The 27,169-nt window shown below is 47.2% G+C and overlaps 1 protein-coding gene across 1 annotated transcript; it reads left to right on the top strand.

Moving 5' to 3' along the window:
* The first annotated feature begins 569 nt into the window (after positions 1-569).
* Positions 570-26,321, top strand: CREG2 (cellular repressor of E1A stimulated genes 2). The gene is made up of 4 exons (XM_028103791.1): positions 570-986; positions 3,248-3,417; positions 23,557-23,670; positions 26,174-26,321. Exons 1-4 carry the CDS (start codon positions 570-572, stop codon positions 26,319-26,321), a joined length of 849 nt encoding a protein of 282 aa, XP_027959592.1.
* Positions 26,322-27,169: the final 848 nt, after the last annotated feature.

Below are 27,169 nucleotides of genomic sequence, written 5' to 3'. Positions count from 1 at the left end.
CTATAAAATGGTAACAATCTCTACCTTTGTCTGTTACAAAAATATAACGCCTGCTCCATGCCACGCACTGTTCCAAGCCTCTGCAGAGGTGAACTCATTTAATTGTCCCATCCATCACCCCTCTGAGCTAGATACTGTGGTTTGCTTGTTTTTCTAATAAAGAAACTGAGGCACAGACGGGTTAAGTGACTTGGCAGGGTCACAAATCTGGTGACTAGGGGAGTGTGTTGATTCGGGATTTGAACGCCCACCACCGTCTGGCTGCAGAATCCGTGCCATCCAACAGGAAACGAGCCCATCCCCGGACCTGGCACGCGGTGAGGGCTCTGCGCACGGCGGCTGCAGGACGTGCAGCGTGCGAGTGGAATCTGCTTTCCGGGGAGCCTGGACTTCTCAAGGCGGGCGTGAGGCGGCGGGGGCTTCCCGGAGTGAGGACCCCGCCCGGGAATCCTGCGGCGGTTGGAAGCCGAGCCCGAAGTTCCGTGCGTCCGGCGCAGGGGGGCGCTGCAGCTCTCGCCGGCCGCCCGCGCGCTCCAGGCGGTCCCCGCGGCAGGACGCGCCGCTGCAAGATGTCCGTGCGCCGCGGCCAGCGGCCCGCGCGGCCCGCCACCCGCCTCTCCTGGCTGCTGTGCTGCAGCGCCCTGCTGTCCCCCGCCGCGGGCTACGTGATCGTGAGCTCGGTGTCCTGGGCCGTCACCAACGAGGTGGACGAGGAGCTGGACAGCGCCTCCACCGAGGAGGCGCTGCCCGCGCTGCTGGAGGACTCGGGCAGCATCTGGCAGCGCAGCTTCCCGGCCTCCGCGCACAAGGAGGACGCGCACCTGCCGCCCCCGCCCGGCGCCGCCCGCGCCAGGCCGCCCCCCGCGCCGCCCGGGATGTTCTCCTACCGGCGCGAGAGCGGCCCAAGGCTGCGCCCCGGCACCGCCCGCTTCCTGGCCCACGCCAGCGCATGGGGCTGTCTGGCCACCGTGTCCGCCCACGAGAAGGTAAGCCGCCCCGCCGGGAGCCGGCTGCAGGTGCGTGCCTCGCGGTGGCCTGGGGACGGGGAAATGCTAGCGACCGCCCCCGGGTCTCACAGACGTGCCCGGCGGGTTGGGTTGCACGGTGGACAGCGCATACATAACGGAACCAGATTGTGCTTTGCTTAACCTGGCAAAGGGGGAGGAGGGTGCTGACAGCCAGGCATCCTGCCAGGTGGATGGGCACTGAGGTGCAGTCTTGAGGTGGTCAAAGAGGCGTACACATAACCAGCGCCTGACCCGACACCTGCACAAAAGAAGCCAGACCCGCCTTTGGCATCACAGAGTGGTGCGGGCAGCCTCCCAGCCCACGGCACCCAACAGACCCGAACTTCGAGGTCACCTACTGACACTGGGGACTGGGAGAAAGACACCACGGGGGCTGTGGTGGAAATTGACATTTTGAAATATGGAACTCAAGAATTTTTCCGGAAAAGGAGGTTTAGGGTGCAAAGTGTATACATGCTGGAATGAGCTGTTTTCAGCTACAGTTTTATCATTCAGTTCGCAAATGTTTTACTCACCTGTTAGCCAGGTTTCCACCTTAAGCCAAAATGACATGGATAAATATGAGGATGTGCCATCCATAATTACACACCCTCCAGAAAGCTTTCAGGGCTGGAAAGATCCATATGAGGGTTTTATTACGGGGAGGTAGTTTGAAATCCTATTGAATTTATGCAAAACCAATTTTTTTGGAACATGTAGGTAGGTCACTGGGCAGCAAGCCAGCTCTGACCCAGGTATGGGTCTCACCCATCTGGAAACTGGCCAAGTCACTGAGTTGTCCACTTTGCTTTCCTCCTATATGAAACTTAGTGGTTGACTATGTAGTTTTGAAGTTCTTGTTTTACTCTTTAAAAATAAGTAAGTTTATTCTGATTATGGCAGTGATCTGAACCACTGTCACAGCATCCAGATGGTTTCTCAGTTATATATTATGCTCATAAGACACACCTTACAAAGATATGAAGCTGATCTTGGTTTAAAATACAAATTATTTCAGGGCGCGTGGCTGGCTCAGTTAGAAGAGCATGCGACTCTCGATCTGGGGGTTGTGAGTTTGAGCCCCACGTTGGATGTAGAGATCACTTAAAGAAATAAATAAACTTTAAAAAAAAAAAGAAGGAGCTAGATGGAGTGAATGTTTAAAAAAATACACAGATTGTTAAAAGCAATTAAAAGTCTGGTGCCAATGTACTGAAGATACTTTGACTTTCAACATCTCTTTTCTTAGCTTTGTTAGGAATTCCCCTTTCCAGTATTGACATTTAATCCAAATTCAGTACATTCAGGAAACATTTCCCATGTATACATCACGTGTGCGAAGCATGACTTGTAGGCAGTTATGACAAGCTGAAAAACAATCTGTGAATTGAACTTATATTACCATTTTTGAAGACTCCTGATCATTGCATCTCCTTCAAAGATGAAAGCCATCCCTTATTCCAAGTCTACACACACTGCTACCATGTAACACTTTATGCAAAGACAGCCCCTGAGTTCTGAGCTCAGCGACGATAAAGAGCACTCTGTAAAGGGTAAATAAAGCTCATGAAGTTTGGGATGCAGGACGCAGCAGGGCTTGGGAAAACCTAAGAAGTATTTGCACATATGTCTGAGAACTTCACCTCCTCCACAGGATGATCATGAGCAAAAGTAAGTGTAGCATGTTTCTGTGACTTCAGGGTGAGTTGCTGAATTGTATAATGAAATATTGATTACAATTAAAAAAAAAATGGCGTGGCTCTAAAAGAAACACTAATAGAAAGTTCCCGGAGTCCAAAAATCACATAAGATATTAAAGTTAAGACCTAAGTTCTATCCCTGAAGTTTTCCAAAACCTCGTGAGAGTGGGCCTTCCACGGGCAGCGTGTGGGAAGGGTTCTAGAACTGCTCCATAAATTTCATCGCCCCTCCCACAAATAACTTTAAATTTCGTAAAGGGAGTATTTTTCTATGTATATGCAGGAGCTTCAAGAATAATCCCCTAGCTGTTCTTCCAAACAGAATGCCCCTGCTCAGCACTTCTGTAGAAATTCTGGAGCCATCCCTGGGTGAACTGGGTCAGCTGGGAACCACTGTGCCTTCATGTACTACCTGTTGAAACCATGGTGATGCCATGCCATCCCCGTGGCTATATTTCCTGGCCAGAGACACAAAGGAGGCTCCTGCCTCAGATCAATCCAAAACCCTGCATTGAAAAAGCCTTTTTCGCTGTTTGTTAGATCCCAGGACTGCCATTTGGGAACTGCCTGCCCATCAGCGATGGCCCCTTGAACAACAGCACTGGGGTTCCTTTCTTCTATGTGACACCCAGGGACCCTGCAGTGGCCGATCTGATGAAGAACCCCATGGCCTCCCTCCTGCTGCCGGAATCGGAAGGAGAATTCTGCAGGTAGACGAAGGGGTCAGTCTTGCCGGCACAGGTCCTCTGCATAAAGCAGAGAGACTATGGGGTGGGACCTCTCTGCGTCGCGGGACTTTAACAGGGTCCTGAGATGCAAAGTGATGTGTTCACCAACCTGAAGTGGAAAGAGTGGCTTTCTACTCCTTGGAATCAGATAAATAGAATTCCGCCACTTACCAAGCTCTGTGGTTGGGGGCAAGTGGCTTCAACTTTGGGAGCCTCGGCTTCCTCCTCTGTGAAATGGGAATAATAATTCCTACCTCATAGGGTGACTGGGAGGGTTGAGGTTCTTGTACAATACCTGGTGGGCAAATGGCAGCTCTTGTTATGATGGAAAAGGGGCAGGGAGGGGAGGTTGGGGAAGGAAGGATCCAGTAGTTGGTCTGTGAGGTCCACATAGCATGGAATCCATTTACCGCCCCCCAGCGGGCTCCCTTGTTCACTCTGTTTATCGTTCTTCAAATTAATTTCAAACCTACCATCCCCCTCCAAGACGTGTATGCACAAAGACCCCGAATTCTTTAACACACTTTTTCAAAAACTCTAAAAGAAAAGACACTTAAATGCAGATGGAACATTAACCCAGCACCACTATGTAGAGCTTGAAATCGCATCCTGCCAAGCTTGTGTGGGGGCCACATGGCAGGAGCCCCCTGAGGAGCAGCGAATGCAGCAGGGGGCCTCAGCAGTCCCTTAACCCCCTGGACTCCGTCACTTCACTGTAAAAGGTAGTGACACTTTAGGAACTAGGATGGGATTCATCCCAATTCCAAAATTCTATTATCCTTTTTTTTAAAGATTTTATTTATTTGACAGAGAGGGACACAGTGAGAGAGGAAACACAAGCAGGAGGAGTGGCAGAGGGAGAAGCAGGCTTCCCGCTGAGCAGGGAGCCCGATGTGGGGCTCGATCCCAGGACCCTGGGATCATGACCCGAGCCGAAGGCAGACGCTTAACGACTGAGCCACCCAGGCGCCCCAAAATTCTGTTATTCTTTATGCAAAGCATAAAAAACATAGTAGGCAAACAAACTGATTAGTTCCTTGGGGGTTGGGAGGTGTTGATAATCAAAGCAACAACATGCTGTAAAATGCCACCCAGATAAAAGACCCTGTCGCTTACCCTTGGAACACTGACAAGGAGGGACTGCATTGGGCTGGAGACAGTTCAGCTGACCCACTTCCCCCTATAGGGTCTGGCAAAAAGGCAGGAAAAGGGGTGTTTCCTCTTTCATGGAATATTCTCTCTGTTCTTGGCCAGCCAAGCTTGCTGGCACCAGAAGTATATTCCCAGGATACCTTTCTAAACGTCGGGGAGTTCCTAAGTGAGGCATCCTAAAAGTCGTCACCAGGCCGGAGCATGTTGATGCCACACCTGCTCTTGGAGACACGGAGCAGAGTGCACAGCCGCGGCAGCGCTCAGGGTGTGGGAGGAATTGTCAACTGGATGGTCCCAGGCAGAGGTCAGCTAGAGCTGAAAGCTGGCAGCCATGAGAAATCCGGCTTCGAAAGGTCCTCGCTAGGGTGGATCCAGGTCTATAAGAACTGGGTGAGCCCGTGTGCGCGGCCTGGAACCGTGCGTGCTGACCATCTTCAGGCGTGCAGACCCCCTACAGGAGGCGCAAACCTCAGGGCACCACGAGGGTAGCTGGCTGAGGCAGCTCGGGACCCGAGGTGGCCCCCCCCAGGCCCCAGGGCCACGGTGTCTCAGCATGCTTGTACGTCTGGCCTGGAAGAGGAGAGATGAGCTGCCACCCTTGGTACCCGGGTCTAGATCCTCACGCGAAACCACTTCTCAGAACTGCTCCCCCCCACCTTGCCCTGCTTAAGCTTCTGAAGTATTAAAATGGAGCTTAAAGAAATACACTCAAAAGTCAAGTTTAGCCATAGGAAGCACCGAAGCTCAGGTGACCGGCAGTGGGGCTGGTTGTCACCCCGAGGGCCCCTACTCCCAATATGAACTGCCTGCGCCCAGGTGTGTTTCCTCTGGGTGAGCTTCACATCATCTAAGTTCAGCATTACATTTTGGGTTTTGCCTCCAGAATCTTGGGGATGTCGAGCACAGAGACTTCACAAGAGAGACAGGCCAACACTGGAGCCCTGAATAATCAAGCCAAGCGGGAGCTCGTCGGGCCACAGGAGCATAGCAAGGCGTCAGGTGGAAATGTCTGTGGCTAAGAACTACCCCTACACGCAAGAAGTTCAACGTTACGGGCTGGCAAGGCAATAACGGGCTGGCCCTCCTACTTGATCCCAGGCCAGTGAGACCAGGACTCTTTGCCAAGGACTTCAAAGCATTTCCTGCAGAGCAGCGGGATTAAAAAACAAAAACAAAACAAAACAAAACAAAGCTCCCATTTCTCATGATGATGATAAATCAAAGCCACCTGATCCTTTCACGTTCAGAAGGCCACTCATCCTCCGAAAACCAAATATGGCCTTCAGTCTTTAAAGCTGGTATCCTTGGGAATTGAAAACATGCAAAAGCATTTTCACCATCACATTTGGTGCATACTGTGTGCTCGTGGTCTTCTGCCGCTCTCTGTCCCTGGGGAGGGGTCGGGGCTACCCCATTCCTTCCCAAGTGGGCAGACAAATCCCGAACCTGTTCTTTCTGTGTGATGCATCCCGGGGCTCTGCAGGCACCGAGGGCCATGCAAGGGTGAAGAGCCCGCAGCAACTGAACCACAAACCAAGGCCAGACAGGAAGGAAGCAACGTGGCCGCTGATGCTCTAGAGAAGGAAAAGAAGTGCCTTCCCAGCCCTCTCCTGAATGGCCCCTGGGGCATTTCAGCTACAGCCTGCCTCTGTGTGCATCAGGGTTGGCCCCGGTGCCCGCAGAGTCTGCACTGGGACAGGCTGGTGAACCCACTTTCACGGACAGGGCACGGCCCCAGAATGAGGGCTGAACACGGTTCCCGTCCGAGGGTGAGCCCGGTGCATCCGTTTCTACTGCGAAGGCAGGCTGATCGACCCTCTGCGTGTAGAACTCCGCACACAGATAGCTGGGTGTGTGTGTGTGTGTGTGTGTGTGTGTGCATATGCACACACGTGTGGGTACTATGACATGCATATCCAACTATTAGCCGTTCCGAGGGCGTATACGTCAGTCACCCCCACTGGTTCCCTCCCAGTCTGCTCTGTCACCTTGAATTCATCCTCAATCCAGCAGCTAAAGTGATCTTTCAGAACCCACATCAGATCCTGGATTTCCCCTGATGAAATGCTTTCACTGGGAAAAAATATCAAAATCCTCAGTAATGGCCTAAGAGGCCCTGCACGGCTGGGAGCCTGCGTCCCCCTCAAAATAGATAAGAGAGCCTGAGTCTTTGCTAATTGACTTAAGAGTGGACTGATATCATAGTTTTATTAATTTGAGAGGTTTAACCTAAAAGCTTGTTGTCATCAAAGCTGATATAGGTGTTTGGCATGCAGCTAAGAAATGTGCTTTTTCATTGAGATATAATTGACATCTAACATTATATGAGTTTAAGGTGTACAACGTGTAGATTTCATACATACACTGTGATTTCAACCACCAAAGTGTTCGCTCAGTGTTCACCTCTATCACGTCCCATAATTACCATTTATTTCTTGTGGTGAGAACATTTAAGATCTGGTCTGCTAGCAACTTTGACATATATAATATAGTATCATTGCCTGTGATCACTGTGGTGTGCATTAGCTGTCCGAAACTTACCCATCTTCCAATCACACGTCTGTATCCTTTGACTGACATCTCCCCGATTTCACCCAGTCTTCAGGCCCTGGTAACCACCGTCCTACTCTCTGTTTTGGTGAGTTTGGCTTTTTTTGGATTCCACATGTAAATGAGATCATACATATTTGTCTTTGTCTGACTTTTCTCGCTCAACATAATGTCCTCAGGGGCCATCTATGTTGTCCCAAATGGCAGGGTTTCCTTTTTCTCTTGGCTAAGGAATATTCCACTGTATATGTAAGAAGTGTTTTTCATTCAGTAATGCCACATGTATGTTGACACAGATCATGCCTCCCAAAAATGGTACTTGGGTCTATCAACTGGCCTGTAAATTAACGATAAAGTTGGATCTAAACTGCTACGTGTGGGGCGCCCGGGTGGCTCAGTCAGTTAAGCGTCTGCCTTCGGCTCAGGTCATGATCCCGGGGTCCTGGGCTCGAGCCCTGCATCGGCCTCCCGGCTCCGCGGGGAGCCTGCTTCTCCCTCTCCCACTCCCCCTGCTTGTGTTCCCTCTCTCGCTGTGTCTCTCTCTGTCAAATAAATAAATATTTAAAAAAAAATAAACTGCTATGGGTGAAGGACATCAAGTATCCAAAACTCTCAGGAATTTTAATGGTGATGAAAATACACAGCAGATGTCCTTTCCTTAACTGAAGCTGGGCGAGGCCAATATCTTGAGAATAAGCAAGGGAACAAGTATTTCTCCATACTGTACAGGTTTACGGGGACCTTGAAGAGTTTTTCAGTGAATCGGTAAAATTCAGCCTGGGATACTCGCTCCGTCCCATCTAGTTATGGGATTTACCCCAAACTTTTTACCACCCTGATCCTCTAGTCCCTGAACGTACCCTAAAATGCCACAGTGACGTTACTAGATTTAATTGCACACAGTTGTCTTGACTCCCACCCCAGGGCATGTTGGATTGGGTGCTATTACCCTGCCCTTCTCCCTGGAGGAGATCATTTGGAAAGGGAATCTGACTGGATAATTAGCAGAAAGCGACTTTCAGTACCGAAAAAGGGCAGGATTGGTGGTTTCTAAGGGACAAAGCTCAGGTTTCCCAGCTCAGGTTAACATGACAAATTGAGAATAAGATTCCAGTGTACAAGATTCACCAGCAATGAGCAACCCCCTGCTCTCTCATTTTCCTCTCCCCTCAAACATGTAGAGATGCTCTTATGCCTACGTGAATTTATACTCAGACCAGAGGCCCAGTTGTTCATCCAGCAAATAATGATTGACAAGGAAAGCCCACTGGACATATTTCTGCTGCAACATCTTTCTTTACAGAGTGCAGGCTTGAACACTGTGGGGTTTAGGTTTTGCATCTTCTCAGAGAGCCAAGGCGAGGTAAGCCCTCTGGGCCAGGGAGGGCTCTTCTTTGGAGTGACATTAAGCTCATTGGCATTAGAGGAATTTTCATTTTGAAGAATCTGGAAATAAATAGAACCAAAAGGGGCTTATCAGATGCTTTTCCTGGCAATGAAAAAAAATTTGATTGATAGTTGAGACACAGGCTAGGTTTCTACTCAATTATCAAGAAAGGAGGATCTGAGGGGCGCCTGGGTGGCTCAGTTGGTTAAGCATCTGCTTTCGGCTCAGGTTATGATCCCAGGTTATGATCTGCCTTTATGCCACGAGCGCAGGATAAATGCTTGGTGGGCACACGCAATTAAAATAGTGTACTGAGTTTAATCGTTCCTTCTTTGCAGAAAATATCAAGAAATATGAATGTCTCTTAGCCTGCATCTTTTTAACTGTTCTTGTAGGAAGAAAAGATAACGTTGAGCGGTAGCTAAAAACCTCAGCCCAGCCCAATTCCAGATGCAGGCTCTGGGATTTGTGCCCCTAGAGCTGTGTGTGGAAGGCACTCTTTTCTGTCATTCTGTAGAAGAGTTCAGTCAAGTGAACACACAGAGTGAGCATGTGCTTGCAACAGCTTGCCTGCTAACGGCCAAGATGTATCTCCGTCTGCCCTCTGTCTACCTGAGACATGACATGCATTTCAAAGCGCAGGGCCCAGCCCTCATCAGATAAAGAAGCTGAATTCAATTTCTCTTCACTGAATTTTGTTCATTCCCCTTGAAGACAACATACAAATCTTCTAAATAGACGGCTCTCTGTCCAGATTCATGTTGCCTCTTCTCCCTTGCCTGCACATCCCTAAAACCCTGAAGCTAACATTAACCTGAGTTGCTTTTAAAAGAGCTGTCTGGGAGTGAAGGGAGCTGTGTGGAGAGAAGGCTTCCTGAGCAGGTGTTTGGGTATTCTCTCCTGTCTTCCACTCATTTCCACGGTCAGCGCTCCCAGGCACCTGCAGCCACCTCTTTGCCCGAAATTTCATTTCAGCTCCATGAAGGTCTGTCCCCATGGTTCCCAGGGCACTCAATTCATAGGTCCACTGATGATTCTGGTTCCTCTACCTTTATACTACCTCTTTCCCACATCTCTGACTACCTCTCCCCATCAGTCACCTGTTAGAGGTGATTCCACCTTGAGCTGAAATGATATGAATTCATGATAAGGATGTAACTCCCATAAACATACACCTTCCAGAAAGCTTTTAGAGTTGTTAAGATAGATGTAAGAGTTTTATTACAAGGCCCTTAGCCTCTGGAAATTGCTAATCTATTTTGTGTATCTATTCAATGTGCCTATTCTGGACATTTCCTATAAGTGGAATTATATAATACATGCTTTTTATGACTGATTTCTTTCACTTAGCATGATGCTTTGTCGATGCAAAATGAGCAGATCTTTTAGAATCTCCAACAGGAAGAAAGAGCATTTTATTTGAGCCCAAGTTAGGATAGCTGCCTGGGAAATATGCTCTTCATAGGGAAGAAAGTACTCTGGAGAATGAATTGTTTTTACCAGGTTATATACTTCTTACATCCTGTAGAAGCTCAAAAGATTATGGATTAGCATATAGGCAGGAATCGAGTTTTGTCATGAAGGAATTCAGGGAACAGGAACATTGATCAATAGCTCAAGGACAAGAAGGTTTTCCTTTAGACTACTCCTTCACAAAGCAGATGCATAGTGCATGCATGGTGGGCCACAAATCAGGCTTCTAGGTTGAACAAAGTTTATGTACAGTCATGCTGACATAGAAAGAAATCTAGAATGGTTTCCCTTGTGGCTCTTTAGAGAGTTCTTCTCTCATCAGCTTTCAGGGTTCATTATGTTTTAGCATGTATCAATACTTCATTCCTTTTTATGGCCAAATCCCATTTTATTGTATGAATATACCACATTCTATTTACCTATTTTTATTGATCTATTCATCAGTTGATGGACATTTGCTTCCATGGTTTGGCTATTATGAATTATGCTACTATGAATATTTGTAAGTTTTTGTATGGACTTTTTTTTTTTTTTCAATTCTCTTTGGTATCCACCTAAGAGTGGAAGTGAACTGCTGTGTCATATGGTAACTGTATGCTTAACTTTTTGAGGGACTGAATGTTTTTTTCACCAGTTGTGCCATTGTATCTTCCCATCAGCAATGTATGAGGGGTCCAGTTTCTCCACATCCTCACCAACACTTGTTATTGTCTGCCTTGTTTATGATGGCCATCCTAGTGGCTATGAAGTGGTATCTCATTGTGGTTTTGATATGTGTTTCCCTAATGACTACTAATGTTAAGCATCTTCTCATGTTCTTATTAGCTATCTGTATATCTTTTTTGGAGAACTATTTAATGCCTTTACCCGCTTTTTATTGGGCCATTTCTCTTTCTATTATTCAGTTGCCAGAGTTCTTTCTATATTCTGGATATGATCCTCATCAGATGTATAATTTGCAGATATTTTCCTAAATAATTTTTGTCTAATTTTCTCTTCTTTTTGTCATTGGAAGAAATAGAAAAACTCAGGATTCAATATTGACATTTAAATTCTAGGGCACCTGGGTGGCTTTCTGCCTTCGGCTCAGGTCATGATCCCAGGGTCCTGGGATCGAGCCCCACATCGGGCTCCCCGCTCTGCGGGAAGCCTGCTTCTCCCTCTCCCACTCCCCCTGCTTGTGTTCCCTCTCTCTCTCACTATCTCTCTCTCTCTCTCTGTGTCAAATAAATAAATAAAATCTTTTTAAAAATAAATAAGATCTTAAATAAATAAATAAATAAATTCTGTATAGCCTTGGTAGTGTCCTTTTCCTTCTATAAGCTGGGTCTCCCCCATCAGAAAAGGACATAATTGAGATAACTTGCCTGAGATAATACAGAAATGTACCTAAATTATCTAATGTAGAATGGTAAGAAATGTCTAAGAAAAAAGATTTTAATTAATTGGATAACAAAGGAATTTGTGAGGGAAAGCTGTTATTCTAATAATGTAGCGATGCGGTGGGGAGATAACAATAAGTTCAATTAAACATTAACTGAATTAGGCATACTGGGTACAAAGGAACATCCTAAATATTGTGATGAAACTAGGAAGTTTTTCTTTCAAACGACATTTACTGAGCACTGCCTGTGTGCCAGGCAATGGCCATGTGCGTAAAGGGCCCCTAACTGTTAAAGGCACCCTCTCCACAGTAGGGGAGATGAATAGAAATCCACACGGTAGCTGTGGTTTCCACCAGCTTAGCATCTCCACTTCACATCTGTCCACCATTTCCATCTCATCCAAGCCAACCTGACCTGTCCTTCAAAATTAAGACACTGAGGAACCTGGGTGGCTCAGTCCATTAAGCATCGGACTTCTTGATTTCTGCTCAGGTCATGGTCTCAGGGTCCTGAGATGGAGCCCCAGGTTGGGCTTTGCCCTCGGGGCGGAGTCTGCCTGAGATTCTCCCTCTCCCTCTGCCCCTCCCCCGTTTGCACGCTGTCTCTCCCTCTCTTTCTCTAGAGTAAATAAACAAACCTAAAAAACAGAAACAAGAAAGACGCCAACCTCTTGAAAGTCGTTTCTTTCTTTGCCTCTTCCTTCCCATGTTAAAGCTGTGTTCACATTTTCTAGTCCCAGTACTTACCAGTTAGTTCATTCCCCAGGGTGCACTTCATTTCTGCCTGCCTCTTGAGGAGAGCCCCAGGTCTCAGCCCCCGAGGACTGCCCAGGCCCAGGACCCCCTGCTCTGAGAAGCCAACTCCCCTGCACCCAGGTCTGCCAGGACAGCAGGGTGTTTGCACGCTCCCCACTTGCTGATCCTAGTTCGCTCTCCACTGCCGTTCTGCCCTGTTCCCCGTGAGGTGTCTGCAGAGCAGGAAGTGCTGAGGTTGACTGGGCTGCAGGCACATGTGATTCTCGAAGAGGCAAAGCTTTCCCTGTAAGAGGGGCAGGGCTCCAGACTGTTTAGCAGTACTTACAGCCTGTGAGGGCCTGGGCCGAGGCTGCCGCCTTCCATCCTGCAGGTTAGGAGCTGAGGGCTGAGAGCTGGAGGGCAGATGTGGAGGGTGCAGGGTTTGGTCATCCCCGCCGCCTCCCCCCCGCCCCATGCATGGTCTGTGCAGACAGACAGCTCTACTCCCCACTGAGCGCACACAACCTCCGGTTCCGGCTCCTCTCGAGCTGCCTTCTTTGCTTCTCTCCGTTCAAGTGAGTGAAGTGTCGGAGCGCCAGGCAGCTTCTCTTGCTTAATTCATTGTTCGCTGCACATCTCTGGGCAAGATGGACAGTAGGGCTTGGGGAAGGACAAGTGAACGTGCAATGCCGGACAGTGTCATCAGAGAGCTTGGATGTGACCTCTGAGGCTAGAGCCCCAACGACTAGGTCATTGTAACACCAAGGGCCAAAGCAAAGCACACTCTGAGGGCTCCTGTGGTCTGTGGAGCCTCTGCAGGGAGTTGCTGTGCTCTTTCTGAGGCAGGAGCCGTGGTGGATCTAAGAAGCACAGGTCGCCTGAGCTGAGCAACCAGCCCCGCGAGCCCAGGACGGGCTTCCAGCGGTGCGGGCAGAATGGCAGAGGGGGCTTGGGTGGAATCTTGGAAGTGGTCTCAGGGCAGCATCCAGTCAGGGGCTAGCCCTGCAGGTGAGGAGCTGCCAGGGTCCCCCAGCCCCCATCTCAGAAGATCACATGGCATCCCCGCTCCAGTCACTGGCTGCCTCTCATTGCAGGCATGGAGAACACCGCTGCTCCTTACCTCCAGCCTCCCACCACACTGCTGGGCATCCCTTCCAAGCTCCGTGTCTCCTGCCTATGCCTTTCTTTTCTTCCCTGAGTCTCAGCAACCTCCACAAACAAAACCAAACTCTTCCGTGTCTTCTGCTAGTACCAGGATCCAAAATGCAACATCATCAACATGCAACAAAAACAACATCAAGGAGGCTGCCATTTACAGGATTGTACCCACTTACTTCTCTTCCCTCCTGCACGCCAGCCTGGGTGCACCAGGGAGGGGGCCTTGCCTTGTCCTGATCATCAAGACTCATTCATGTGCTTTCCTAAACAGAAGAGCAGCCCTTCCTGAGCTGTGCTGGCTACCCTCCACCCCCACCCCCCCCCACCAACCGGGTCCTCTCCCCCAGTCACACAGAGACGCAGCAATTCCTGGCTAGCTGCAGTCAGCTATTGTTTCTTTAGGAGTGATTTTATTTTCTTGCTCCATTAGGAGCCAAGGAATGCCATTAAGCTGGAGTCAGAGGTCAGGTAATAGCAGATGGGGTATCAGAAGGGGCTGCTGTGCAAAATGATAACCAGGAGCAAGAAGTAAATGGACAGACGTGGGTGGGGGAGGTACAGTAGGAGAGGCAGTTCCTTTCCTGCCCGTGCTGCACACATCCCCCGTCTGGGGATGGACCAGCAGGGCCCTGACTAATCCAGAAAGAACAAGACCACCAGTGGATTCCAGATTTCACACCAGCAAGGTCTTTTTCATTATTTCACTCTATAACCCATTTTCTTGCCTTTTTGAGCTTCTGGAAACTGCCTGCATTCCTTGGCTTGTGGTCCTTTCCACCTTCAAAACCAGCAATGGCCAGTGGTCTTTCTCTCTGACACTCTGTTTTGTCTCTCCCTATGACCTTTAAGGACCCCTGTGACTGCATTGGGCCCAGCCAGATAATCCAGGATAATCTCTCTATCTAATATCAGCTGATTAGCCGCCTTAATTTCCCTTTGCCATATAAGGTGACACAGTCACATGTTAGGATGCAAACATCTTGGGGGGGGGGGGCATTATCCTCCCTACCACAGGTGGAAAGGAAATTATAGTGAGGCTAGCCTGGGTTGCCCACTGTGGAAAGGGAAAGTTTTCTGTTTACCGATTTAAATACAGAATCTCCTTTTTTTTTTTTATTTTGTTCAGTTAACGAACATATAGTACATCATTACATAATCTCCTTTCTATTCTGTGTAATCACCACCAGTGGAGAAGTAAAATGCTCCCTATTTAAATATGATGGCCCCTATTTAAATTCAGTAATGACTTACTTATAAATACTAATTTGTTGCTTTCATCAAAGAGCAATTTCTGAAGAAATTAGCTTTAATAGTGAACAAAGCATTAGGTACACCTGATGACAGTCTTGTCCAGTAGATGCAAATTTAGTTCCTATTTACTGTTCTTGCTTATTTTCTCCTGTCTCAGGTATTTTTACAAAGTTCAATGTAGATTCGGTTTTTGTAGTTATTATGTGGATTGCTTCCCAAAATTCTTTCATCTTAACCCACAAGAGAAATTCACAATTCAGCAGCTACATTTTTGCAGTGTCCTAAACACAGCAGACTATAACACTTTCAAATGGTACAGTGTTCCCACATGAAGCAACTGACCTGAAAATGTGGGCATGTCCACTCTTTCTCTTGTTAAAACTCAACAGACTGTGTAATACAGAAAAGCTTCCAGACAGGTGAAAACAAGTTCCTTAAATATAAGCAAAACATATGCTTTGCTCAACAAATGTACCTTTCTCGAGATTTCAATGCAGTTTAACAGGTGAGAATGAGTTTTAATGAATCATGCCTCAAGGCTTCCATTTTATGATACAAGCCATCTGGGAGAAGAGGATCTAGGAGTCTGCCTGGCCAGCTGTGTTGGGAGCCCTCAAACCTCCCCGGGGCACGAGGATTCGCTAAGACGACTCACAGGACTCAGGAGCTCTTGCTTTATGACAGTGAAAGGATACAGATCAAGGTCATCAAAGGCAGAGTCCAAGAGAAAGCAGACCCAAGCTTCCAGGAGTCCCTCCCCGTGGAATTACATGGAGATGCACTTAATTCTCCCAGCAACGGGGCATAACAACACACCAGAGAAGCTCACCTGAGCCTTGAGACCCAGGTTTTTCCTGTAATTCAGTCACGTGGGTGCTACAGTTGTCCACAGGACTGATTTTAGCTACTCAGTCTCTGGGCCCCAGGAGGTCAAATTGGCCCTGTGCGGCCCAGGGCCTCGGACATACAAAAACACTCTCACGGAGGAGGATGTGTCAGGGCCCCAGAAGTGATCTTCCAGGAGCCAGTCAAGGGCTAGTCCTCCTGAAACAGGCCTCTCTGTGGAATGCGCAGGGTTTGAGCAGCTGCGGCCCGCTGAGTTAGCTCTTTAGCATGTACCAGGCCATCATGAGAGGGGACCTACATCACGTGAATATCATGGGGATTAAGCAAGTCAGATGCCTTAAAAGATAGGTCATGTTATGTAAAGAAAATATGTAAATGTCAAATAACGATACCTGATTTCAAAGAGGAAAATAGAAATGATAGCATTTTCTCAAGCAGTAATCAATTATAAAACAAAACAAATGGATTGGTAACTAGGTAGGTAGATTTGAAATGAAATGCACGGCCCGGCTAGAAACTGTCAAGGTTCTTCTAGTGGGGACAGCTTTTACCATGATGCCAGGGGACATCATAGTATTAGGATGGTAAAAATACACAAACAGGGGTGCCCGGGTGGCTCAGTCAGCTAAGCATCTGCCTTCAGCTTGGGTCATGAACCCGGGGTCCTGGGATCAAGCCCCACATCTGGCTCCCTGTTCAGTGGGGAGTCTGCTTCTCCCTCTGCCCCCACTCATGCTTGCTCTCTCTCTCTCTCTCTCTCTCTCTCTCCCCCTCTGAAATAAATAAATAAAATCTTAAAAAAAAATACACACACTTCTAGGCGCCAGCTAGAGTGTCTTTCCCACATCTCCTTGGGCTCCTTAGACACCGAGCCTCCCAACGGAGGGAGAGGATCTGCCACACACATAACTGGTCTCCATTTTAAGCTTAAAAAAGAAAATACTTCTAAGATTTTATAAGTTAACTCCCACCTACATTATATATTATCTACTACAGCCCTAATTTAATCCCTTCCATCCCATAACATCCTCCCTCTGCAACAAATGTGGCCCAAGAGGCAGAGGAGGAGGCTTTTGGTGCCCTCACCATTTCAGAGTCACCGTTCAGTCCCTACCATCTTTGTATTAGCCCAGGCTATCATCACAAACTGGGGGACTGGGAGGCCGAAACAACAGAAATTTATTTTTTCACAGGTCAGGAAGCTAGAAGTCCAAGACTAAAGTGTCAGCAGGGTTGGTTTCTCTTGAGGCCTCTCTCCTGGGTTTGAAGATGGCCTCCTTCTTGCTTGGTCCTCACGTGGGCTTCCCTCTGCATGCCCCTCCCTGCTCTCTTCTTATAAGATCAGCAGTCCCATCGGATGAGGACACAACCCTTATGACTTCATTAACCTTAAGTAATTAATGAACCTTAATTACTTCTCTTAAGACCCTGTTTTCAAATACAGTCCCACTGGGAGTTTGTGCTTCACCATTGGAATTTGAAGGGCACACAATTCAGTCCATAGCAATCTTCTTGATATTTCATGATCAATACCACTACCAATCGAGGCTGTACAATTCCAGGACTTTCCAGCCACTCCATCCTTTCAGTCCCCAAGACAGTTGAGAAGCAACAGCAACACTCTCTGAGGGCTTACTACACGCCAGGCACTGTTCTCATTACGTTATGTGAATTCATGCATTTAATCCTCATGGAGGGGTTCCAGGGGACCCGATGAACAGCCTCACGGTCTAAACCAGGGGTCGGAAAATGTTTTCTGGAGGGGGAGGATGGCAAATTTTGTAGGTGTGGTAGGCCGTATAGTTTCTGTCACGACTCCTGAACTCTGCCGTTGGGGTGTGAAAACAGCCACGGGCAAATGAATATGACTGTCCTCCAATACAACTTTTTTCAAGTAGACTGAAATCCAAATTTCATATAGATTTCACGTGTCCTAAAATAGTGCTCTTCTTTTGATTTTTCTCATTCCTCTAACAATGTAAAATCCATTCTCTGTCAACGCCAAACAGAAATAGGTGACAGGGGGCACCTGGGTAGCTCAGTCGTTAAGCCTCTGCCTTCGGCCCGGGTCACGGTCCAGGGGTCCTGGGATCGAGCCCCACATCGACGAGCTCCCTGCTCCGCGGGAGGCCTGCTTCTCCCTCTCTCACTCCCCCTGCTTGTGTTCCCTGTCTCGCTGTGTCTCTCTCTGTCAAATAAATAAATAAAATCTTTGGGGGAAAAAAAGTGTTAAAAAAAAAAAGAAAGAGGTGACAGGCAATCATTTGCCTGGTCTAAACCAATTGAGAAATAAAAGAGTAAAGCAAAGTCTCACCTTTAACATCGATCAAGCCAACGTGGAGAATGTGGGCAAGGAAACTTCCAAACTGACAGATTTACAAAGTCTGCCGCGCTTCACCCTAGACCTCCCTGAGCTGCGGCTGGTCTTTCCAGTTTAGGGCAGAGATGAGTAGAATAGAATGGTTACTTCCTGTAGGGTGATGTCCAGTATCTTCTTTCAGATTCACCAATTAATTGAAGTCTGAGTAGTGGAGAGAGTCAAGAGTGTTATCCTGGGGAACCCCCCTCATCACAGGACCAAGAAATCTCCCTGTCTCCCCACACCGACACCTCACAACACCACTATGAGGCAGGGACTCTTCATGTCTGTTTCCTATGTGTGAGGAAACTGAGGCATAAAGAGGTTGAGTCACAGACAGGATTCAAGTCTAGGAGACTGATTAGGAGCCCACGCTTTTTTGTTTTTTAAAGATCTTAAAGTAATCTCTATCCCCCACCTGGGGCTTGAACCCACAACCCTGAGATCAAGAGTCACACGCTCCACCAACTGAGCCAGCCAGGTGCCCCAGGAGCCCATGCTCTTAACCACCTCACTATATGCCTTTCACGTCCTCCTGCATTTACCGTATATCAGAATGCTCAGCCCTGCAGACTGTACAAGACAGACAGGGAAAGAGTACTTTATCTCTCTTTTTTCTGAATGTACCTGGCCTTAAGCAAAAGGGAAATGCAAGCTGTCTCCCGCTTCCTTCTCTCCCTTGATGTGGTGGAGAACAGTCCATTTTCTCATTTAGCCTTCGATAATGAAATGTGGTGCCAGAAAATCTTTCGAGGCTATAGACTGATGGGGAAGGGAAATGATTCAGTCTGCCTCGAAGAGCTCTATCTTGAACCTGCGCGCATTAACGTTTATATGAGAACACCGTTCATTACTTCCTTATGATGCTCCTCATGCTTTTACACACCTTTGAGCTCTGTGAAGAAGGTGAGCAAGAAATTAATGTCCTCACTTTACAGAAGAGGAAACTGAGGCTCCGTCCATGGGGCTTCAGCTCACAAGGTCAGTGGCGGCACTGAGAGCGGACACCGTGCACTTCCTGTGATTTAGCTACTCCGCATGGCCCCACGATACAGTGGGACATCACTCAGCATCAGAGCTACAGTTTTCCAGCCCCTTCTCGATGCTCAGTGGACAGAAATGGTAGGAAAATGTTTGAGAATTCTGTGAGTATATAGACCTCACAGCATGTACTTCTCCAAATAAAATGTTCACAATTTAATTTTTAGGTGGAAAAAATAAGATAAAAGCTCTATGTATGATATAATCCCAAGTTTATTTTAAAACACACTTATTTTTATTTTCTAACATATATTTTTATAGTCTCCAAATCTTCTATATGGAAACTGATTGTGTTTTTATCTTAAAAAAAAGAAATACACTACAACTACAGACTTCATCAATCTAAAAAAAATAGTAGGAAGAAAAACCTTCTTTTAAATGCACACTCATAAGAAACAAAAAGAAATCCCCAGAGGTCAAAAATTAAGATGAAACAAAAAAACCAGAACCAGCACTTCTCTAGTGGGGTTTACCAGTCTGAGAAAAATAGAGGCTTAGGTTTTTTTTAAAGATTTTATTTTTTTAAATTTATTAGAGAGAGAGCAGGGAGAGAGGGAGAAGCAGACTCCCCACTGAGAGGAAGCCCGATGCGGGACTCGATCCTAGGCCCTGGGAGCAGGACCTGAGCCAAAGGCAGACACTTAATGGCCTGAGCCACCCAGGCGCCCAGAGGCTTAGGTTTTAATACAACTAGAAAGAAGAAACAATAGCTTGGGCTAGGTCAGATGGAGAGTTAGAAATAAAGTCCCTGTATAAAATCAGACCTCCAAAGAGCTACACTTTAATCTTTCACTTAAAGATTGGGAGATCTTATTCATTTTAGATATCCTTATCTTATAATCAATGAAGTGTATCTTGGGTATCTATTTCTAATATTTCTGTTTCTATTGGCTCTTGCTTCTTCCTGTGAATTATGGACTGAGCTCATCTTTAACAAGGCTTTGTCTAAGAATCCTTTCAGGATTTCCCCAGGGTTACTGAACAGTCCAAGAGAAAACAAAACACAGATACTGAATAGTTAAGGGTCCCTCAACAAAACCATCAAAGCTGATCACCTTAGAGTAAAGTCCACTAGTCAGAAAGCCATACCTATGCAGTCAGAATTTCTAAGTGGCTCTGGGATGCCACATTTTAAATATGGATAAACAACCAAGGAAAGCATTTGAGGAAAATCTCTACCATGCAAAATGAACAGATAAAAAGAACTAGGGAAAATTAATACAAAGAGAAGGAAGCAGTTTTTCAGGAGAGAAGACAATATATTGCAGAAGAATGGGCTTTAAAATAAAAACACTCAATGAGGACGAAAAGAATTCTTAAAGATGAACTATGATAGCAGAAATAAAAAACTCAACTGAAGCACTAGAAGGTAGATTTGAGGTAATCTCCCAAAAAGTAGAATAAAAAGAAATAGATGAAAAGTATGAGCTGAACAATAAGAAAATTAAAGGACTAATCCAAAAGGTCCACCAGTCAAAATAAAAGAATTCCAGAAAAGGTGAATTGAGAAAATAAAAGAAAAAAGTTATCAGATATAATTGGAGAAAAATTCCACAGAACCAAAAGACCTACGTCTCCAGATTTAAAACTATCCACCAAGTACCCAGAACAGTGGATTTTTTTTTTTAAAGCCTGTATCGAGGTACATCATCATGATATTTCAGGAACTCATGGGTAAAGGTTAGTTTATGAAAGTTTTCAAAAGAGCAAGGGGAAGATCACATACAAAAGAGCAAGAAAGGGGATCGCATTGGGCTGTTTAATAGCAACACTGGAATGGAGCAATGCCTTCAACATTTCTTGGCGGAAATTATTGCAAACATAGCATTTACTACCCAGCCAAACTATCAATCAAGAATGAGAGTAGGGGGCGCCTGGTGGCTCATTCGGTTGAGCGACTGCCTTCGGCTCAGATCGTGACCCCAGGGTCTTGGGATCGGGCCCTGCGTCAGGCTCCCTGCTCAGCCAGGAGCCTGCTTCTCTCTCTGCCCCTCCCCACCCCCACTTCTTTATCTCTCTGTCTGAAATATATAAATAAAATCTTAAAGAAAAAAAAAAAGAATGAGAGTAGGGACACCTGGGTGGCTCAGTCATTAAAGTGGCTGCCTTCGGCTCAGGTCATGATCCCAGGGTCCTGGGATCGAGCCCCACATCAGGCTCCCTGCTCATTGGGGAGCCTGCTTCTCCCTCTGCCTGCCGCTCTCTCTCTCTCTCTGACAAATAAATAAAATCTTTAAAAAAAAAAGAATTTGAGTGGAAATTACATCATCTATAAAGATTAATTCTGGGAGAATTGACATCTCCATTAAATTGGGTTTTCCATTCATGTATATGGGATAACTCTCTCTTTAGGCCATTTATGTATTTCAATAAAGCTGTAATTTTTTCCACCAAGATATTAGACAATTTTTGTTGAATTCATCTCTGGGTATTTTATAGGTTTTGTTACCATCTTATATACTTTTTTTTAAAGATTTTATTTATTTGTCAGAGAGAGAAAGAGAGCACAAGCAGGGGGAGGGGCAGAGGGAGAAGCAGCTCCCTGCTGAGCAAGGAGCCCGACTCAGATTCTATCCCAGGGCCCTGGGATCATGACCTGAGCCAAGGGCAGATGCTTAACCGACTGAGCCACCCAGGTGTCCCTTTCTTCCATACTTTCTAATATTTAAAAATAGTTTTTTGCTTATAAGTAGCAATGCAATTGTTTTGTAATCATTGTTCTTGAATTCAACAATCTTGCTGAGCTTTCTCCACAATATTAATGTTCCAAGTGTGGATTCTCTTGCATTTTCCTTTGTATACAGTCATATCATTTGCAAATAACTATAACTTCGTTTATTATTTCCCAATCTTTATACATATTTCTATTTCTTGTCTTACCACAAAAACCACAATATCCAGTAATATGGACATGCTCATCTTGTTCCATGAGATATAATATAGGTATAGGATTTTGATAAATATCCTTTGCCCTAGGTTGCTGGGAGCTTTAAAAAAAAAATCACAAATGGAAACAAAAGCAAAATAGGTAATTCAGACTTGATGAAAATTTTAAAAAAATTTTGCATCAAGTCTGAATTAAAACAGGCATAGGATTTGAACAGACATTTCTCCAAAGACATACACCTGGCCAACAAGCATATGAAAAGATGGCCAATATCATTAGCCATCAGGGAAACGCAAATAAAAACCACAGCGAGATATCACTTCATATTCACTCAGCTGGCTAGCATGAAAAGGACAGACTTTGAGTGTTTGTGGTGATGCGGAGGAACCGGCCTCCCACACTGCTGGTGGGAAGGTAAAACAGTGCGGCTGCTTTGGAAGACAGTTCGGCTGTTCCTCACAAAGTTATACGTCGCATTGCCAGGGGAGCTGGGGATTCCCTTTCTCACTGTTCCCCCGCTGAACAACATGCCCACACAAAAACACGTGCACACGTGTGTGGCAGCATTATTGGTAATGGCCCCAAAGCGGGAACAACCCAGATGTCCATCGATTGATGAATGGGTAAACAACGTGGTCTACCCATACAATGCAATAATATTCAGCCATGAAAAAATGAATACTAATTCAGGCTCCAGCATGGATGAACTTCGAAGTCACCATGCTAAGTGAGAGAAGATAAATCACAGGAGACCACATATGGCACAATTCCATCTGTCTCGGCAAAACGGGCACAGCTGTAGAGGCGGCAGAAGACCAGCGGTTGCTCGGGATGGGGTGCGGGGTCAGGAATGAAGAATAACTGCTAATGGGCGCTGGGGTTTTTGGGGGGTGATGAAAATGTTCTAAAATTCGATTATGGTGATGGTCGCACAATTCTGAATATCCTAACAACCTTCAACGGTGCACTTTAAAAGGGTGAAGTTTATGTAAATATATATATATATTACAGTAAATATGTATATAAGTAGATATCAGTAAAGCTGTAAAAAATTAAATTTCAGATAAACAACAAATATTTTTCCCACAGAACTATGTGTCATGCAATATTTTATCTGGCAACCCTAATGAGAATTTTTAATTGAGAATTATATTAGATCATGTCATATCACATCATAATATATTCTATTAGAATTCTTTTTATCCAGAGGAGCCCTACCTTGTCATGTACCATCAATAAAGTATACTGTACCCAGCCCAAAAAAAATGGAATTCTATTTATCCAGAGAAAGAGTGATATCCAGAATACAAAATACACCCTCACTGCCAGGTGACTCTTTCAATGAAAGCAAGTCTTAGAAGCATTCTGTCACCACGGGAACACTTCCAGCAAGCAGTCACACATGTAGTCACACTAACGTTCTCATTATTTCCAACGTCCCTTATATTGAGCGAGGAGCCTCCACCTTCTGATAGTGGTGTCTGAAAACCTTCACCTTGGTCACCGCTGGATCCAGGCAGATGCACTGCATGACCTCAGGAGCACCGCTCATATTGTCTTTAAGCGACTGGCGCCCCCTAGAGTTGTGCAGAGCAGCAACATGATTCTGGACAGTGGCTCCCGGCTGCCGTCTTGCAGAGGCCAGGCTAGCACAGGCCCCGTTGACAAGGGAACTCCGGGTGTTTGCTGCCCCGAGGGTGCAGATCAGTGTGTAACTCCCCCAAGCACAATTCCCACCCGGCCCACGCCAAAGTATATTAAAGGAATTACACACAATGTAAAAACCTGAATGATATAACCAGCCACGTGCCTATTTTTCATTTTTAATAAAATCCTTGGTATTCCAGACCGACGTTCTATCATCCTTTTAACATGTGAAAAATGTTCTTTGTATGCAGAAAAAATATTGTGGACCCAGAAGACCCCCGATGCGCCCGCCTGACGCTCACCGGCCAGATGATCGCGGTGTCTCCAGAAGAAGTAGAATTTGCCAAGCAAGCCATGTTTTCAAGGTTTGTATATGCTTTAAAGTCGGTTTGCCCAGAAATACACGGTAAAAAAAAAAAAAAGCAGAGGTGAGGACTGTGCCTTTTGATGCCCCTGAAGCAATGATAGTAATGGTCTGAGCTGCCCTGGGGGGGGCGCGGGGCGGGCAGGGCTGCCAACCTCACGCTGGCTGTCGTGGTGGCCCCGTGGGGGAGGGGGCAGCAGAGGCCTTGCAGGTGGTCTTGTGGTGTCCCCCCCAACCCCCACCCCCGCCTTTGGAAAGCATCCTGCATTGAGGGATCCCAGGCACTCTTCCCTGCGTACTTGCCACCTTCCACAACAGCCTGCCTTGAAATGGAAATAACTGGACTTTGCAGAGAAGGCAGCACAACAAACATTTTCAAACATCCACTCTAAGCAAAGCACAGTGCAGAAGTGAAAAAGCACCTTGCTCAGGGTGGTCCTCTGCTGCCTACATCTGACCCGCTGAGGATGCTGGCGGCCACGGGCTTTCTGCCCCCGCCCTCCCGCCCCGGCCTGCTTATTGAATCAGATTCTCGGGAGAGAAGACTCACTCGAAATTTTAAAAGCATGTCCCAGGAAATGAGCATGCATGCTGAAGTTTAAGAATCAGGGCTGTAGGGGTCAAAGTGAGCAAGAGGGCAGCCCTGTGAGAGGCGGCGGGAGGTCAAGAGCTTGCAAAAGGTGTGAGGAGGGTGTGTGCAGGGACGGGTGGTCTCCCGGGGGGCTGGAGTGAGGGACGACTGTGCAGGGGGCCGCCTGGAGTGCAAGGTCAGAGCTGGGCCAAGGAGCGGCAGGTATCCTCCCCCGGGGTGCAGGTGATGAAAACAGGCAGATTAACGCTTTGTCTAAGTTCGTGGAAGACTGACATGACAGCAGGTGGTAAACTGGGAGCGCCACCCACACCCCCTCGGAGAAGGGACGATTTTTCCATACAGGGGAACCATCAAATAAGTAAGCATAGAAAGGAGAGGGGAAGCCTGGTTTCCCACTGCCATGGAAAAGGGTGTCACATGCACAGAGAAAATGGGAATGGACTCGAATTGGATCGCAATTGGATACATCAACATGAATCCAGGGTTTTCAGAACATAGGTTGAGAAGAGAACATTGGTGCTGTGTGTGTGTGTGCCCGCGATATATTTTTGAACCCCGCTGTCCTCTTTACTTCTAAACACTCCTCTTTCGTGTTATAATAGGCCTTGAGAAGAGGCCAGAATCTTAGGTAGACCATTGTGTACTTTCTGTAGGAAACACGGCAGGTGCTGTGTTGCCAAATTTTTCACCACTATGTTTCGTGGGCCCCTTTACACACCCCCCCACCCCCGCTTCCACTAAGCTCATCTTTACCTTCTTCTAAGCCCCCCACTGTGAGTCTCCTGGAGTTCCCTCCACCTGCCCCTCCCTGTCTGGATGCAAAGCCGGTGCCCCCTGGATTAGGATCTGTTACATCTGCCCCACACCTGCAGTGCCAAAATGTGTTCGGGTTCCAAGTACAAACTGTGTTTGCTTAAAATAGCAACAATCCTTTTATTATCTTGGTTTTACAAGTATTTGGAGCCTTGGGGCATCAGATCAGCAACTTCATTTCAAATGGTTTAGGGAAAAAAATAGTGCCCCCTCCAAAAAAAACAAAACAAAACCCTGTACTTTCAACTTCTCTGGGCTTTTACAGTTATTTCAAAACAAATTGTCTCTTTTAAAAGGTCATTGGCCTATTATCGCATCTACATTGTTGCAAATAGCCTTCCCAGTCCGCACGTGGCCTTTGACTTTTGTTTTTGACATGTTTAGATAAGAATCTAGTTTTTTATTTTTATGAACTTTACAAGAAGTGAGCCAAGCACCTGCCCTTAAGAAGATGCATATGTCTAGGGTTTCACGTGAGGGGGAAAGCAAAGCAAGTCGGTAAGTAGAAGGCGGAGTGTGCCGTGCCCTGTGCATTCTGGCTGACTCCCCCTTGGTCCGGCCTCTCTCAGCCTGCGGCAGCGGTGCCAATCTTCCCACCAGCAGATTTGTTTCATGGGCTCACAATTCTTTTGGATTTTCATCCGGAGATGCAGAAAGCCTTTCTTGATGTTTCCCGCTATCAGCAACCGGCGTTCACTGAGCACTTGCTCTGTGCAGGTGCTTCCTGTATGCAGAGTTGTTTGCTCCCCACGCAGCCCCATGATCCGAACACCACCACCGTTGTCCCCCATGACGGGTAAGGAGGCCAGGGGTTTGAGAGGGCAGACGGCCCACGAAGCCTCTTGCTCATCTGCCGCCGCCCTGGGACTCGAACCAAGGCACCTGGGACAAGGCGGGTTTGCCCCTCTGTGGAGGTGGCCGTTCCCTGCCTTCCCGAGGCTGTCCCGGACCCCAGCTCTGGCTCCCTGGCTTCTGCCTCTGGCTTCAGCCCAGATGAGGCCTGGGCTCTGGAGGCCTGATGACCTGGCCGGTGCCACGGAGGCGGGCGCGGGGCCCCGGGAGCCCACCCGCTGATGGGACCTCTCCTTTATTTCTGCAGACACCCCGTGATGAGGAAGTGGCCTCGTCAGTATGAGTGGTTCTTTATGAAGATGAGGATAGAACATATCTGGCTTCAGAAATGGTATGGAGGCGTATCCGACATTTCAAAGGAGGACTACTTCAAAGCAGTCCCACGAAAGGCCTGATGCAGTAAGAAGAAAGTCGTCAGGGTTTGCGGGAAACGAGACCCCTTTCCGTCGCGCTGCCACACGGTGCCTGACGGCTGTCTGTCTCTCGCCGACTTTATGGCCGCCCTGTCACCCTCACAGCAGAACGAGAGAGGGTGACCGGGGAACCCTGGGCCTGGCTGGAGATTAGAATGGTCATTTGCAAGCCCCCAGTTCACGCAGGTACTCACTTATATATAGCCTCCATTTGTATCGTATTCCACCCAGTCTCGCCAACTAGGGAATCCTCATGGTTCTCAAAGCGACATGCTGAGACCATTGCCGTTCCATTCCTTAGAACAAAAACAAAAAAGTATGTTCCATGTGATTGCATTGTATTGTGAGAGTATTTTGTTGCTTGCTGTGCCCAAAGCAGTCTTGATTCGGAGCTCACACGAAGGAGCTGAACGTGCATCGCGCAGCCACGGTCTTGTGTTTGGGGTGGGCACGCAGGACTGGTTGTCTGTGGAGTGCTCATCATGCTACTTACTGGACTGCAGATGCATGATCAAGTCACATTTGCTAGAATGTCCTGGTCACCTAGGAAGCCTTTGTCCCACTATAACCTGACAAACCGCCTGAGAACACAGAGTCCTGGGCGAAGCCCCGTTCTGTGTGAGCAGGCCGTGGTGACTCATTCATGGGGTGGGACAGCTTCAGCACCAAGCTCCCCAGATCCCCACGGCTAATGCTTCTAACAGAGGGTTCCCGTCCCATAGGCACAAGGAGTGGCATCCAAAAAAAAAAAAAGGCATCTCATTCTGTGGCATGTAGAAGAGGAGAGGGGAGAGCAGAGGAGTGGGGAAGGAAGCAAGGACAATGTACAA

Source organism: Eumetopias jubatus, unplaced genomic scaffold (assembly GCF_037043125.1).
Source record: "Eumetopias jubatus isolate StellerSeaLion01/CBP00866 unplaced genomic scaffold, mEumJub1_p1.0 scaffold_9, whole genome shotgun sequence".
In the NCBI taxonomy this organism is placed as follows: domain Eukaryota; kingdom Metazoa; phylum Chordata; class Mammalia; order Carnivora; family Otariidae; genus Eumetopias; species Eumetopias jubatus.
This window is presented reverse-complemented; position numbering and strand designations above follow the sequence as displayed.